The following is a 15,521-nucleotide window of genomic DNA, read 5'->3' as shown; positions in this document are numbered from 1 at the left end:
TTTATTGAGCACTTACTGTATGCACAGAACTGTACTAAGCGGTTGGGAGAGTACAACAGAGTTGGTAGATGAGTTCCCTGGACCCAACGACTTCACAGTCTAGACGTGAGCACACAAACCAGGGAAGAGAGAAGACTGCAAAAATCTGCTGTTCTCTGCCCAGTGCTTAGTAAAATACCCTGCACAGAAGAGGCATTCAATAAATACCACCGATTGATTCATTCAAGAGCCAAGAAGCTAAGACAGTAGATAACAGTTTAGCGGCTACAAAGAGCACCCTTTAATATGTGAAGATATTACCGTGCGTTTTTCAAAAGCCACGGCGCCACCGAAGGAAATCCACCGCACCCACCGGGTCCGGGTTTTGCGGCGGAAGGTCTGTTCTTTGCGGCAGGCTGTGTCCGTCTAAGTGTAACCCACCAGCCTGAGAGTGTTGGGGAAAGCCTTCCTCATGCTCATACACTTTTCCTGGTCGATATAGAGGGAGTTGGCTTTGACAGCCAAGTCATGCTCCAAAGTGGCCTTGGTGTGGACCAGCATCTGAAGGGTGTCTTCGGCATCCCTCAGCCGCCGCTGCAGTTTCTGGACGGTGTCGTCGATCTCGTACACTTCGTGGACGAGGCTGGAATGGAGGACGAGAAGGTCGGGGGGTTTAACGGGGTACCGGTTCGACGTCACGGTCGTCATCTGGACCGCGGACCCGCTGCGGGCAGGGAATGTCTCTCTTTCTCGCTGAATTGTACTTTCCAGGTGCTGAGGGCAGGGCTCTGCACGCAGTAAGCGCTCAGTAAATACGACCGAATGAATGAATGAATGATGATGTGCGACCTGAGAGAGCCAGAAGGATTTCTGTTATGTTTTGTGAGAGATTCGTGGAAATGTCTCGACACCACACTGTATTCTTTTATGTTAACGATGGACAGCAGCGGTTTCTTGTTTCAGGTTTGTGGCTTTCCCAGGACGGTAGGGGAGTCGATTAAAATTGGGACACTGATCGAGGGGAAATGGCGGCCTCAATTGGAAGAGAGTGCCCGGCCAAGTGAAATTCCCGGGAATCACCCCGAAGAATCCTCACAAATGTACTTTGAGAATGATCTCTGTGCTAAATGCTGAGCTGACTACTGATGCCTGATTATGCACTGTGACAACGAGAGGTGGAAGTCCAGTGTGGGCAGGGAGAGAGACAATCTGTTGTCCCTCTCTGTTGTTGAATTGTACTTTCCAAGAGCGTTTCACACACGGTAAGCGCCCGATAAATACGACTGAATGAAAGAATGAAATCAATATCGATCCATCAACTTCCCTCGATGGAAAACTCTCACCATCCACTCATATTTTTAATAACTTTTTTATTATTATTCTGGCATTTGTCAAGGGCTTATTCTGTGTCAAGCCACGGTTCTAAACTCTGGGATAGATAGGAGCTAATCTGGTCGGACACAGCGTCTGTCCCACATGAGTCTAAGTGAAAAGGTACTTAATCCCCAGCGTGGCTCAGTGGAAAGAGCCCGGGCTTGGGAGTCGGGGGTCATGAGTTCGAATCCCGACTCTGCCACTCGTCAGCTGTGTGACCGTGGGCGAGTCACTTCACTTCTCTGGGCCTCAGTTACCTCATCTGGAAAACGGGGATTAACTGTGAGCCTCACGTGGGACGACCTGATTACCCTGTATCTACCCCAGCGCTTAGAAGAGTGCTTGGCACATAGTAAGCGCTTAACAAATACCACCATTATTATTATCATCCCCATTTTTCAGTTGAGGAAACCGAGGCACAGAGAATTAAAGTGACCTGCCCAAGGTCATATAGAATGCAAGTGGCAAAGCAGCGTGGCTCAGTGGAAAGAGCCTGGCCTTCGGAGTCAGGGGTCATGGGTTCGACTCCCGGCTCTGCCACTTGGCAGCTGTGTGACTGTGGGCAAGTCACTTCACTTCTCTCTGCCTCAGTTCCCTCATCTGTCAGATGGGGATTAACTGTGAGCCTCACGTGGGACAACCTGATTACCTGATCACCCTGCATCTACCCCAGCGCTTAGAACAGTGCTCTGCACATAGTAAGCGCTTAACAAATACCAACATTATTATTAAAGCCGGGATTAGAACCCAGGTTCTCGATTCCCAACTCCACACTCTTTCCACTAGGACATGTTGCTTCGGTGATGTGAATGACTGTTATCATCACAACCACACAACCTTGATTTTCAGCCTCAAAAGGGGGCCCAAGGATCCAAATTTCCTTCCCTGGGAGTGTCTTTAATTCTGAGGCGTGGTAAGAGTAAAGCCTCAGAATGTATCGAGAGGCATATTTTGAGGTCATCGAGCTGAAAAGACGATGGAAAAAAGGGCTGTGAAAAGCCCGAGGTTTACAGAAACCCCGGTTGAATGTGTTTCAGATCTTTAGGGAGGCTCATAGCAGAAGCCTCGGTAACGAGATTTACGTTCCTGACTTGTTTATCATCACAGGAGGGCCGCCTCTGATCTGCCCTCCTTTCGGAGTTCAAACTGACTTCAAAAGAAACCGCGTCTGAGGGGAGCGGGACGGAGGGGAGGAGTGTTCGGAGAGAGGTGACCAATGAACTGAACATACTCCAGGCCTAATTCTGCAATCCTCTCCTTGCTCTGAGTGGGGTTTTCGTTTTACTAGCGGAGCGTCTTAAGCGTCACCCTTCACGGATCCTATTAAAAATAGGACCCGCATGGGAAAGGTGGAAATTGAATAAAGAGCCCTTCAGTTCGCGGCGTAAGCCTCCGGTGAAGCATTATACACGCGCCAATCTTCGAATGTATCATCATTTTGTCACTGATCTGGGTCCTAGCTACAAGGTGTTTTCTAGCAACCTGGACCGTACTGTCAGATACAAAGCCAAATTTTAGCCTCTAGCCACGTAATCATCCTCTTCTTTCACGTTTGGGAACAGAACAGTTGCCTAATCCTGACTGGAATGCAGGTGTTCTCGGTGGGAGTCGTTCCTTATTTGTGAACTATGGATGGATTCCATGTGCCTTCCCTCCCATATAAATAAAGCGAGCACCGTCAAATCTGGCTCCGGGACGTTCGATATTTAATCACGGGGGGCGGGGGGGAAGGCTTCAGTTTGCCTAGTCCCAAGTAACGCCACTGAAATCGGGGGGGTGGAAATGTGCTTGGAAAAATTATGTCGATTATACGCTGGAATTTCTAATGACACCCCGTGAGAGAGCAGTGTGGCCTGATGTGGCTGGGATTCGGGACACCTGGGTTGTAAACCCAGCTCCACCGCGTCCCTGAGGCCTTCCCTGACCAAGCCTCTTCTTCTCCTCTTCTCCCACTCCCTTCACCATTGTTCTTGAACTTGGATTTGCAACCTTTTTCACTCTCCCCTCAACCCCCCAGCATTTATGCTCATATCCTTAATCTATGTCTTTATATTTAATTAATTACAGTCTTCCCTTTAGACTGTAAGCCCCTCGAGGGCAGGAATTGTACTCTCCCAAGCCTTTAGCATAGTGCTGTGCACACCGTAAGCACTTAATAAACTGATCGATCTTGGCAGGCCATTCAACTTCTCTGTAAAAGCCATTTAACTTCCTCATCTGTAAAAACGGAAATAAAATCCCCGTTCTCCCTCCTCCTTAGCCTTAGCCTCCTCTGTGGGACAGGGACCGCGGCCGACCTGATTATCCTTTATCTCCCCCAGTGCTTAGTCCAGTGCTTGGCGCACACACAGCACTTATCGAGCTCTCCTACTGGGCCAACGAACCAGCCTAGATCTTGCAGTAATGGGTTTCCTGAGAAAAAAACAAACGAGATGAAAAGTTTTTTTCCTATTTAACCTAGCCCGGTCTCACCTTCCCCCTGAGAGTAATGCACCGAGTATCGAAAACCGGGCAAGTATATCGTTTGTGTGGTTGTATGCATTTTACTCTTAACTGCCTGACTGCTATTAATGGGTGTTTCATCTTTGTCTTTTAAGTTGGGATGTCAGCCCTGAGGGTGAACGGCTTGTTTCAGAAAATCACTTAGGATTCTCGGTTATTCAGTTACTCTGAGATGTTGGAAGGCAGAGTTACCTGAATACAGACACCTTCGATCGATCAATCAAAGGCGTATCCTGAGCTCTTACTGTGTGCAGAACGCTGTACTAAGCCCTTGGGAGAGTACAGTATAACAGAGTTGATAGATACGTTCCCTGACTTTCATAATGACCATCTGGTGTATGTGGAGGGGAAGGGAATTCCAAATATAATCAGGGTGAATAGTTGAATGGTAGTTAGAGAGTAGCTGGGGTTTCTCGGCTGGCGATCCAACAAACCCATCGACTCTCCCCACAGCATAGACATGGGCAGAGTCAAATACAGATTAAACGATCTTCCCAGAGAAGCGGTGTGTCCTAAAGGAAAGAGGGCAAACTCGTTACGGACAGGGAACGGCTAATTCTGTTCTATTATACACTCCCAAGTGCTTAGCACGGTGCTCTGCACATAGTAAGAGCTCGTAAATACCACTGGTTGATTGAGCACGGGCCAGGGAGTCAGTGGACTTGGCTTTTAATTTCAGCTTTGCCATTTGGTGACCTTGGAAAGTTACTTCACTTCTCTGTGCCTCAGTTTCCTCAACTGTAAAATTCAATACTTATTCTCCCTCCTTCTGAGGCTGTGATCCCCATGTGGGGCAGGGATGCAGTCTGGCCTGATTATCATGTATCCATCCCAAGCCTTAGAACAGTGTTTGACATGTAATAAACACTGTATATAATAATAATGATAATAATGTGACCACATAAATAAAACTCAAAGATCTTCCCTCTAGGTAGAAGATGCCTAAGGGAAGCAGCGCATGGTTCTTCGAGTGAGAGGATCTGGGTTCCAATCCTGACTCTGCCAGTTGTCTGGCGACCTCAGACGAGTCATTTAACTTTCCTGTTCATCAGTTCCCCGACCGTAAAAAATGAGGATTAAATACCTGATCACATTTCCATTTAGATTGTGAGCCCTGGATGGGACGGGGACTGCCAGACCTGATTATCTTCTATCTGTCCCAGTGCTTGACACATTTTACTATTACCGCTATTATTATTATTATTATTGTTGTTGTGCTTGGTGTCGGGTGACAGTACCTCGCCAAATAAACTGCCACTAGTTTTATTCGTGTTTTTAGAATGGCTTTTATAAGAAGGTCATGATAGTAATCCTGATGACTCATTAATTATAAGGTTCTGGAAGGCAACGATCACATTTACTATCTCTATTGTAATGTACCCTCCCAAGTGCTTGTTACAGCGCTCTGCACACACTAAGTGCTCAATAAATGCCACTGACTGATCGATCAATGCTTTTGCGAAGAACCGAGAAGCAGTGGGGCCTAATGGATAGAGCAGGGGCCTGGGAATCAGAAGGGTTTGGGTTCTAATCTTGCTCTACCCCTCTGTCTGCTGGGTGACCTGATCAAGTTCCTTGACTTCTCTGGGCCTCGGTTCCCTCATCTTTAAAATGGGGGTTAAGACTGTGAACCCCATGTGGGACAGGGACTGTGTCCAATCTGATTTGCTTGTATTCACCCCAACACTTCATATAGTGCTTGGCACATAGTAAGCGCTTAATACTACAATTATTATTATCAACCGAGGGGAGAATTGTAATATTATGCTATTTAAGTGCTCACTATGTGCCAAGCACTGTACTAAGCACCAGGGTGGAAACAAGCATCTTGGGTTGTTCACAGTCCCTGTCCTACGTGGGCTCGCGGTCTCAACCCCCATCTTACAGATGAGGCGACTGAGGCTCCGAGAAGCAAAATGATGTGCCCAAGGCCACGCAGCAGACAAATGGTGGAGCTGGGATTAGAATCCATGATCTTCTGACCTCCAGGCCCCTGCTCTATCCACTGAGCCAGGCTGCTTCCTAGTGGAACATATACTTGAAAATCTGGGGGTTTACAGTAATCGAACAATGGATGAAGTTCCCCGACTGAAATTCCTCCTTACCGGAGCTGAGCCGGATCTCGGCAGAGTTCCACATTTGGCCTCCTGGTGCGTTCGTCCAGTCTGGTCTGGGCCACTTTTAAGGGAGCTCCCTTGTCCCTGATGGCTTTTCTGATTGCTTCTATCATCATCTCCGTTTGGAAGATCTCCTGTAGGGTCTAAATTGCAAAAGAGATATCGGAGTGGATAAGCGGAGCCCATTGTCGGCTCACCGCTCGTAATAAGAATTTCAGGAGGGCTAGTGGCAGAGGTCAGGCTCGGGGACTCGTACCTAAGGGAATAATAATAATATTAGTAACGGCATTTGTTAAGCACTTACTGTGTGCCAGGCACTGTACTGAGCACTGAGGTCGGTCCAACCTGATTACCTTGTATCTGCCCCACTGCTTAGAACAGTGCTTGATACATAATAAGCGCTTAACAAATATGATGATTATTAACCCACACATTTTCATTGGATTAATCAATCGATCATATCTATCGCGCACTCACTATGCGCGGAGCACTGTACCGAGGCGCTTGGGCTTAGCAGAGTGCTCTGCACACAGTGAGAGCTCAATAAGCACGACTGACGGAGAACGAGGCTGAGAGCGCATTCTTTCCTTTTTCCCAAATGACCAAGTTAAGCGCCTGTTTCAGTCACGATCGCATTATCGTCATTTCCACTTTCGGGCATTTCGAGAGGCGACCAAAAAAAAACGCCACCTAAGTCACGACTTCCCTAACGACCGCTAATGTTCCCCATTCGGTTTCCGGGTGGAAATCTCTTCCGTGCATTTAAGTAGGCCGAGAAGAGGGGATCTGACCTTGGCCAGGTGGGACTGAATCTTGTTCTTGGCATCGGCCGTCTCAGCGATGCGATTGGTGAGTGCCACGTTCACTTTATTGAACTGATTCCACATCTCATTTGCAGTCACAACCAAGAGGTTCTCAATATCTTCTCTCAGTTTAGAGGACGAAGCCCGTTCGCTCTGGGAACGCAGAATGTTATCGTCGGTAAACTTGGCCCATGATTCTGGCACGGAGATCCTGGGGAGAGAAAAGAGAGACGTCCAGTAGCGAAATGGACTGCAGACACAATATCTGTCTCTCCCTCTGGAGCGTAAATTGCCTGTGGGCAAGGGACGTGTCTACCAATTCTGTTGTATAGTGCTCTGCGCATAGTAAGTGCTCAATAAATACCACCGATAGACTGCAGAATATTCATAGCCAATCGTATCTGTCGTCGTTGTCTTATGTGGTCGAGTCGTGTCCGACCCGCAGCGATGCCGTGGGCACGTCTCTCCCGGAACGCCCCGCCTCCATCTGCAATCGTTCCGCTAGTGTATCCGGAGAGTCTTCTCGGTAAAAATCCGGAAGCGGTTTAGCATCGCCTCCTTCCGCACGGTAAACGTGAGTCTCCGCTCTCGACTCTCTCCCGTGCCGCTGCTGCCGAGCACGGTGAATTTTGACTTGTAGCAGATTGCCTTCCACTCGCCAGCCACTGCCCCCGTTCGGAACGGAACGGGTAGGCCTCTGCCTGACTCTCCCTCCCGTAGTCGCAACTGGTAGAGGGCTGAAAACGCTCCAGGTGCGACCCCGAGAGGAACACTCATTACTTATTGAGCGCTTAGTGTGCCGAGCTCTGTAGTAAGTGCTTGGGAGAGTGTAATAGGACTTTGGCACAAAGTAAGCGCTTAACAGATACCATCTTTACTAATAAACAGGCACATTCCCCACTTACGAGGAGCTTAACAGTCTAGCGGACTGAACATGTGACAAATTTCCTTCCCTCAAGGAGTTTACAATCTACTGGACTCCAGAATTGCACTCTTCGATTACGGTATACAGGTTACGCACATTTCCACTGAGCATTTCACAAGCTCTCTCCCCACTTACGGAACACTGAGGTGATATCGCAGTCTCTCAAAGATGTCATTACTACCAGCATCTTCAAGAAGAAAGAGGAAAGGTCAGATGAGAATAATAATAATGTTGGTATTTGTTAAGCGCTTACTATGTGCCGAGCACTGTTCTGAGCGCTGGGGTAGACACGGGGGAATCAGGATGTCCCACGTGGGGCTCACGGTCTTAATCCCCATTTTACAGATGAGGTAACTGAGGCACAGAGAAGTGAAGTGACTCGCCCACAGTCACACAGCTGACGAGTGGCCGAGCCGGGATTCGAACTCATGACCTCTGACTCCAAAGCCCGTGCTCTTTCCACCGAGCCACGCTGGCGGCACCATACGAGCCATCTCATTACTCTTCGTTGTCGGCCAGATCGGACCCAGGGAACTACTGGGTCAAACCCTCCTGGAATCCCCCCGAGGCTTCGGACCCCAGGTGTGGGAAAGATACAGGATGTTGCACCGAGATCTCTATATGGTTCTCATGGACCTCACAGAGTTATCGGCATCATCCGTAGAGCCGGACTCGGGAAGCTCGTTCATAAATTTGACCGCCCCGACGAGTCTGCCGAGAACCTGAGGCTGCTTCATCAGGGCACCTCGGCCAGAGCCGGGGTTGATCCGGACAGCTCCACTGAGCTAAAAGCGGGGACGTGTAAAGCCCAAGGAGGGTGAGAAATTGGCAGGAGGGTGAGGCCGTCTCAACTTTTAGAAACTCTGCTCCTCCATCTGCGGGTCCCTGTTGCTTTTCTCTATCATCATCCGTCCTTGGCTTTGACTTACTGCGATTACTATGTGCGGTCCTAACCCTGTTCAATACAGCGTGGCCACGTGGAAAGACCACTGGCCTGGGAGTCGGAGGACTCGGGTTCTTATCCCAATACCATCATCTGTGTCTGCCAGGTGACCTTGGACAAGTCACGTGACTTTTCCCGTTCCCTCATCTGCAAATTGGAGATTCGATACCTGTTCTTCCGCCTACTCGGACCGCGAGTCGCATGGCAGACCTGATTATCTTGTGTCTGGCGCTCAGTAGAATGCTTGATAGGTAGAAAGCGAGTAACAAATGCCACAGTTATTATTATCATTATCAATAATAATACATTCTAAACGGGAAGGGTGAAAGATACAACGAGGGACTTGGATGCTGGGGTTAGAAAGCGCTTCTGCATCCCTGGGAAACCCTCCCAAAACAACGGACACCGAGCGTCTTCTGTACTCCTGATTAGATTTTTTTTTAATGGAATTTGTTAAGTGCTTACTATGTGTCAAGCACTCTTCTAAGCACAGGGGTGGATACGAGTTCATCAGGTTGGACACAGCCTCTGCCTCACCTGGGGCTCACAGTCTAAATTGGAGGGAGGAGGATTTCATTCCCATTTTACAGATGAGGTAACTGAGACACAGAGAAGCTAAGTGACTCGTCCAAGGTCATGTGGCAAGCAATTGGCGAAGGAGGAATTAGAACTCAGATCGTCTGACTCCCAGGCCCGTGCTCTTTCCACTAAGCCAACAGTGTTTCTCTGGGTGATGCTGCCTGTCTGAATAAGTACTACCCTGTAAAGACACAGCCCCAAAAAGCACGCATCAGACCGCAAACAACTTCACTGAATCAACCAGGCGCTGTGGGCTAATAAAAACTGTGGTACTTGTTAATCGCTGGTACTTATTGAGCGCTTACTGCGCGCAGAGCACTGTACTAAGCGCTAGGGAGAGTACGATACGACAGACTTGGCAGACACGTTTTCTGCCCACAGCGAGCTGATAGTCTGTTAGGCACTTACTACGTACCAAGTATATAGAACTTTCCTCTGTCTCACCAGCTCATAACCTTGGGCATTTTCCTGGATTCGTCTCTCTCGTTCAACCTACAGAGTCGACCTGTCGCCAAACCCTGTCAATTCTACCTTCATAACATTGTTAAAATCAACCCTTCTCTCTCCATCGAAACTGCTATTATGCTGATCTTGCTCTGCATCAGCCTCCTCACTTGACCTCCAGACTCTAAGCTCTCTAGATTGTAGGCTCGGCGTGGGCAGGGAACATCCCTACCGACTCTGTCGTATTATACTCTCCCAAGTGCCTAGCAGAGTGCTCTGCACACATGAAGCTCTCGGTAAATGCCACTGATTGACTGACTACCATACCTCCTGTCTCTCCCCACTCCGGTCCTTACTTCACTCCGCTGGCCGTATCATTTCTCTGGAAAACTGTTCAGTCCCCGTTTGCCCACTCATCAAGAACATCCCGTGGTGGCCTATCGCACCTCCTCGTCAAACAGAAACTCATTACCGTCGGCTTTAAAGTCCCCTCTTACCTTTTCTTGCTGATTTCCTACTAATTCCCAGCCCACACACTTCGCTCCTCTAACTCCAACCTACTCACTGTATCTCGATCTCATCTATCTTGCCACCAATCCCTCGCTCAAGTTTTCTCTCAAGGCTGGAACTTCCTCCTCTTTCACATCCAACAATCCAGCTCTGTCCCCACTTTCAAAACCCTCCTAAAATCCCATCTCCTCCTAGAGGCCTTCCCAGACTCGGCCCTTTATTTCCCCCTATCCGCCCTCCCCTCTGCACTGACTATAAACTTAGCTGTCTACCCATTAGGCGCTTTGATACTCACGCCAGCCCCAGAGTATTTATATAAATATTCTTATATTCTACTATTTCCCCTATTCCCCATCTACTTCAACGTCTGTCTCCTCCAGTAGACTGTAAGCTCCTTGTGGGCAGGGCTTGCATTTATCGATTTATCAAGTATTGTTCTCTCCAAGCACCTGTAACAGTGCCCTGAGCACAGTAAGCACTCAATAAATACCGTTACTTGACTGATTGATCGATCAAGCAGGATTGGAAACGGTTTTCCTGTTCCTTCATAGAGAATCAGGCCCGGCACCCCCCAAGTCGACATTCTTGCATTCAATACTTTATGCCCAAATCTAGGGCCTCGGTTGGCACGAACACAATACTTCGAAGTAATCCTCTAGTTGTGACTGGCCGCCTTAACACAATGTCTTTTTCACTAGCACTTCAGACCCCACCTCCCACGGCAGATTCCTGAGATACTGTATTTCTCATGAGTCATGCAGTTCTTAGCCGGAAAAGCATTCAGTGGTTTCTTTGGGCAGAACGTAGAGGCCGAAGAGCGCTTGGCTTCTGACAACGGGGCCTCTTTCCGCCGAAAATACATGTAGAATAAAACGAAGTTGAACGAGGCAGAAGTTTCAACTCCTAGATATCACATATTTATCACTCGAAAACTGCAATCCTGATTCTCCCAGGAGTAGTAACAGTCGTCGTCGTAGAAGGAACAGTAGCATTTATTGAGTTCCCATTTCATGCAGTGCATTGTACCAGCTGGTTGGGAAGTACAGGACAGTGGTATTTACCGAGCATTTACTGCGTGATGAGCACTGTACTAAGCGCTTGGGAGAGCACAATACAACAGAGTTGGTGGGCATGTACCCTACTCACAATGAGCGGAATAACAATAATTAAAAATTGTGGAAAGTGCTGCGTATAAGCAAATCGGGTTGGACACAGTCCCTGTCCCGCATGGGGCTCTTAGTCTAAAACAGAGGGTCAGAAGGACTTTAATCCCCATTTGACAGATGGGGAAAGGGAGTCCGGGAGAGGTTAAATTATTATTTGGCATTTGTTAGCACTTACTATGTGTCAAACACTGTTCTAAATGCCGGGGAGCGTACGTGTTGATCAGGCTGAACGTAGTCCCTGTCCCCAAGGGGTTTGCCTTCTAAATAGGAACACCACATGTTTAATCCCCATTTTACAGTTGAGGAAACCGAGGCATCGAGAAGGTAAGTGACTTGCCCAAAGTCACACAGCAAGCAACTGGCAGAGCTGGGATTAGAACCCAGGTCCTCTAATTCCCAGATTCATACTCTTTTCTCTAAGCTATGCTGCTTCTCAGTTAAATTATGGTCCCTAGGTCACACAGCGGGTAAGTGGCAGAGCCAAGATGAGAACCCAGGTGTCCTGGTCAGAGTTCCATGCGCTTCCCACGAGGTCATGCGTTTCCTTTGTTAATTAACGTATTTCTGAGCACGGAGTTTAATGAAAAGATCGGACATTGCTAAGGGCAGCTGTCATCCCAAAACATTGGGTTTTCAGGGGCAGCTTCTGGTTAGGATTCTTCTCTAGTTTCCAGGTTTTCAACCCACTAGCCTGAAAAACCAAAAGGACTCACGTGGCATCGAACCGCTCCACCCCCTTGAAGTAGCCGATACCGTCGGACGTGTTTCGGAGGTAATGACATTTATCATCAATCCGGTAGGCCGCCTGTTTGTCACTGAGGTCTTTCTCCAGTTCATGTTGGGCTGCTCTGTCAGACCTGAATCATAAAAGGAGAAAATTTCAAGATCCATTTAAGCTCACAAAATACACCCCGAGACCTGGAGATGGGGGCTTACTACGGTGCTCTGCACACAGTAAACACTCTGTGGATGGGGGATGTGTCTGTTTATTGCTATACTGTACTCTTCCGAGAGCTTAGTACAGTGCTCTGCACACGCAAAGTGCTCAATAAATATGATCGAATAAATGACTGGGGAGACTACAATGAAGTACATTTTATAATATGAAGTGCTCCAAAAAGGGAGAAGAAAGTGGAAAGGAATGAATCCAAAGTCTCAGGGCTTATTTCGGCAATCTAAATAATAATAATTCATAATCGTGGTATTTGTTAAGCTCTGACTCTGTGCCAAGTCCTCTACTAAGCGCTGGGGTGGATACAAGCAAATCAGGTTAGAACACAGTCCTTTGTCCTACCATGGGGCTCACAGTCTCAATCCCCATTCTACAGATGCGGGAACCGAGGCCCGGAGAAGTGAAGTGACTTGCCCAAGGTCACACAGCAATACACACCCGGGGCAGGAAGGGGGTTTAGCACGGTGCTCCGCACACAGTCCGCATTCACTAAATTTGATAGAGTGATGGATTGGGAGACTACAGTAGAGTAAGTACATTTTATAATATGAAGTGCTCCAAAAAAGAAAAGGAATTCAGAGTCTTAAGGTCTATTAAATACACACCTCGGGCAGGAGAGGACACTGGGCATCGGTACCCGATGGTCGGTCCGCCCTGATAAAGGTTGGCAGGCGGATGTTTGGGTTACACATGGCCCCATTTCGGCTCATACCCTCATATAATGTTCCTCTTCCCGGCATTTCACTCTCTGTAAGAACTAGAACCCTCCTCCTGTAGCTTCTGGGTCTCCCGCTATGCAGACGTGCCTCCCCGGCATGAGGGAACGGAAAGCTATTCGTTATTTTTTAATAGTACTTGTTAAGCACCTACTATGTGCCAGGCACTTTACTAAGGGCTGCGGTAGATGAAAACTAAACGGACTGGACACAGTCCATGTCCCCTGTGGGGCTCACAATCTTACATTTTACAGGTGTGGTACTGAGGCACAGAGGAGTTAAGTAAGCTCCCTGTGGGCAGGGAATGTGTCTACCAACTCTGCGATACTGTACTCGCCCCAGTGCTTAATAGAGTGTCTGCACACAGTAAGTGCTCAATAAATACCATTAAGTGACTTACCCAAGGTCACACGGCAGACAAAGGACGGAGGTAGGATTAGAAGAGAAGAGGAAGCACTTGTGTATACATCTGTAATTTAGTTATTTATATTAATACCTGTCTCCCCTTCTAGACCGTAAGCTCACCCGGGCAGCGAATGTGTCCGTCTGTTGTTACACCGCACTCTCCCACGCGCTTAGTAAACAGTGCTCTGCACACAGTAAACACTCCACAAATACAACTGACTTACTGACTGATATAAAAATAATAACTGTGGTATTTGTTAAAGCACTTACTCTGTACCAAACACTGTACGAAGGGCTGGGGAGATACGAGATAAACGGGCCGGACACAGTCCCTGTCCCGCATGGGGAAGGGGAGAACAGGCATTGAATCCCATTTTACCGATGAAGAAACCGAAGCCCAGAGAAATCGTCCACTCCAGCCTAGTGGCCTTGGTGGAAATGTGGCTCACGAGGACCGGATTCTCACAATTTCAAGCAAACGAACACTGCCGGTCCCGGCTCAGGCTCCAGTGGGCCACTGGGCAAGAGAGTCTGAGGTCTGGTCAGCTGCACTTCCTTAGGAAACTCTGGACCAGTGGGCCTGTAGTTTGGACTCAGAGTTTGCAGGTCAGTCGGCCCTGGCTGACTTGCCCTTCCTCCCTCCTTTCTCTTCCTTCCTCCACGGCCCTTCCCGCCGCGCCCCTGACTTTCAGACCTCCATTTTTCGCAAATGTGTCCGGAAAATTCATAGGTGAGAAAGACCACTGAATTCTGGGCGATGCCTGGGCACTCCTCTCTGGGGGTGTGGTGGGAGGTGGCGGGGTCTTTCTGCACGCACGCATTAAGTGCTCAATAAATACGATTGAAGGAACGAATCAGTAATAAAACGTCAAAGAAAACACAGCTGGGCACGTTTGGAGACTTAGAGGTTGGAGAACAGAAGCGTGTTCAAATAAGGCGGCCCCTTTAGGTTCCTGGAAAACTTTTAATGGATGTTTTGCTAATGACTAGAAGGCATTCAGATCGAAGCGAAGAGGGCATAGAAATGAAACGTTCAAAACTTTTATGGTTAAAGGGAGAAGCAAACATTTTTCTTACGCCAGTTGAGACATAGCCTTGTCCAGATGCCGCCTCATTCTCTCTTGACAAGATTTAACCACGTCGACCTCCTACTCGATCGAAAGACAGAATGCCGTTAGTCCTTCCGATATCGATTCCCGTATCGCCCCAGTTTGTCCCTCCGACACATCTTATCCCGAGACATCAAGCTCTACATGGACCCAGATGCTTTAGAATATTCGAAGCGGAGAAGGAAATACCCAAAGGGACTCTCTGGGCTTCAGAAAGAAAGGAGCAAAGAGTTGATGGATTTCAGAAGCTGTGGTCCGGGAGTCAGGAATTTCTGCCCAATCGATAACCATCTTGCCATTCCCCTTATGGAAGACAGGAGAAGTGGGAAGCAGGCAGGAGAGAGTGGGGGACGGCTACGGAAAGGAGGAGGGGGCGCGGAATAGAGACAATGATCGGCTGAAATCAGCTGAAAGGATAGGAGAGGGGGAAAGAGCCGGCTTTTTCAATTAATCTATCAATCAGTAGTATCTGTTGAGCACTAATTGTGTGAAGATGCTGTACTAAGCGCTTGGGCTGGCACTTCCCGAGCACCGTGCATGGGAAGTGCCATGGCGTAGTGCACAGAGCACGGGCCCGGGAGTTCAGAAGGTCATGGGCTCTAAGCCCGGCTCTGCCACTTGTCTGCTGCGTGACCTTGGGCAAGTCATTTTACTTCTTTGGGTCTCACTTACCTCATCTGTAAAATGGGGATTGAGACTATGAGCCCCACATGGGACAGGGACTGTGTCCAACCTAATTTGCTTGCATCCAACCCAGGGCTTAGTACGGTTTTTGGAACATAGTAAGTAGTTAACAAATACCACAGTTATTATTATTATCATTATTACTTGTTCATGGTCACGGAGCCAGCAAGTGGTGGTACTTGTTAAGTGTTTACTGTGTGCCAGGTACTGTTCTAAGCACTGGGATAGGCATAAGATAATCGGGTTGGACACAGTTCCTGTCCCACAAAGGGCTTACAGTCTTAATCCCCATTCTATATATGAGGGAACTGAG

General features: G+C 48.2%; 1 protein-coding gene across 1 annotated transcript in view; it reads right to left on the bottom strand.

The window, feature by feature from the left end:
• Positions 1-250: 250 nt before the first annotated feature.
• The window catches only part of TEKT3 (tektin 3), a 28,708-nt gene continuing 13,437 nt past the window's right edge, over positions 251-15,521 (bottom strand). Inside the window, exons 4-8 of the mRNA XM_001506182.5 lie at positions 14,493-14,563; positions 12,056-12,199; positions 6,764-6,986; positions 5,961-6,115; positions 251-622 (exon numbers count right to left, since the gene is read on the bottom strand). Of these exons, the coding sequence (XP_001506232.2) occupies positions 406-622; positions 5,961-6,115; positions 6,764-6,986; positions 12,056-12,199; positions 14,493-14,563 (810 nt within the window). The 3' untranslated portion in view covers positions 251-405. The remainder of the gene's footprint in view (positions 623-5,960; positions 6,116-6,763; positions 6,987-12,055; positions 12,200-14,492; positions 14,564-15,521) is intronic.

The sequence above is a fragment of the Ornithorhynchus anatinus genome, chromosome 15 (genome assembly GCF_004115215.2).
Source record: "Ornithorhynchus anatinus isolate Pmale09 chromosome 15, mOrnAna1.pri.v4, whole genome shotgun sequence".
Lineage (NCBI taxonomy): Eukaryota > Metazoa > Chordata > Mammalia > Monotremata > Ornithorhynchidae > Ornithorhynchus > Ornithorhynchus anatinus.
The sequence above is the reverse complement of the archived record's forward strand: the minus strand, read 5'-3'. Positions and strand labels throughout refer to the sequence as shown.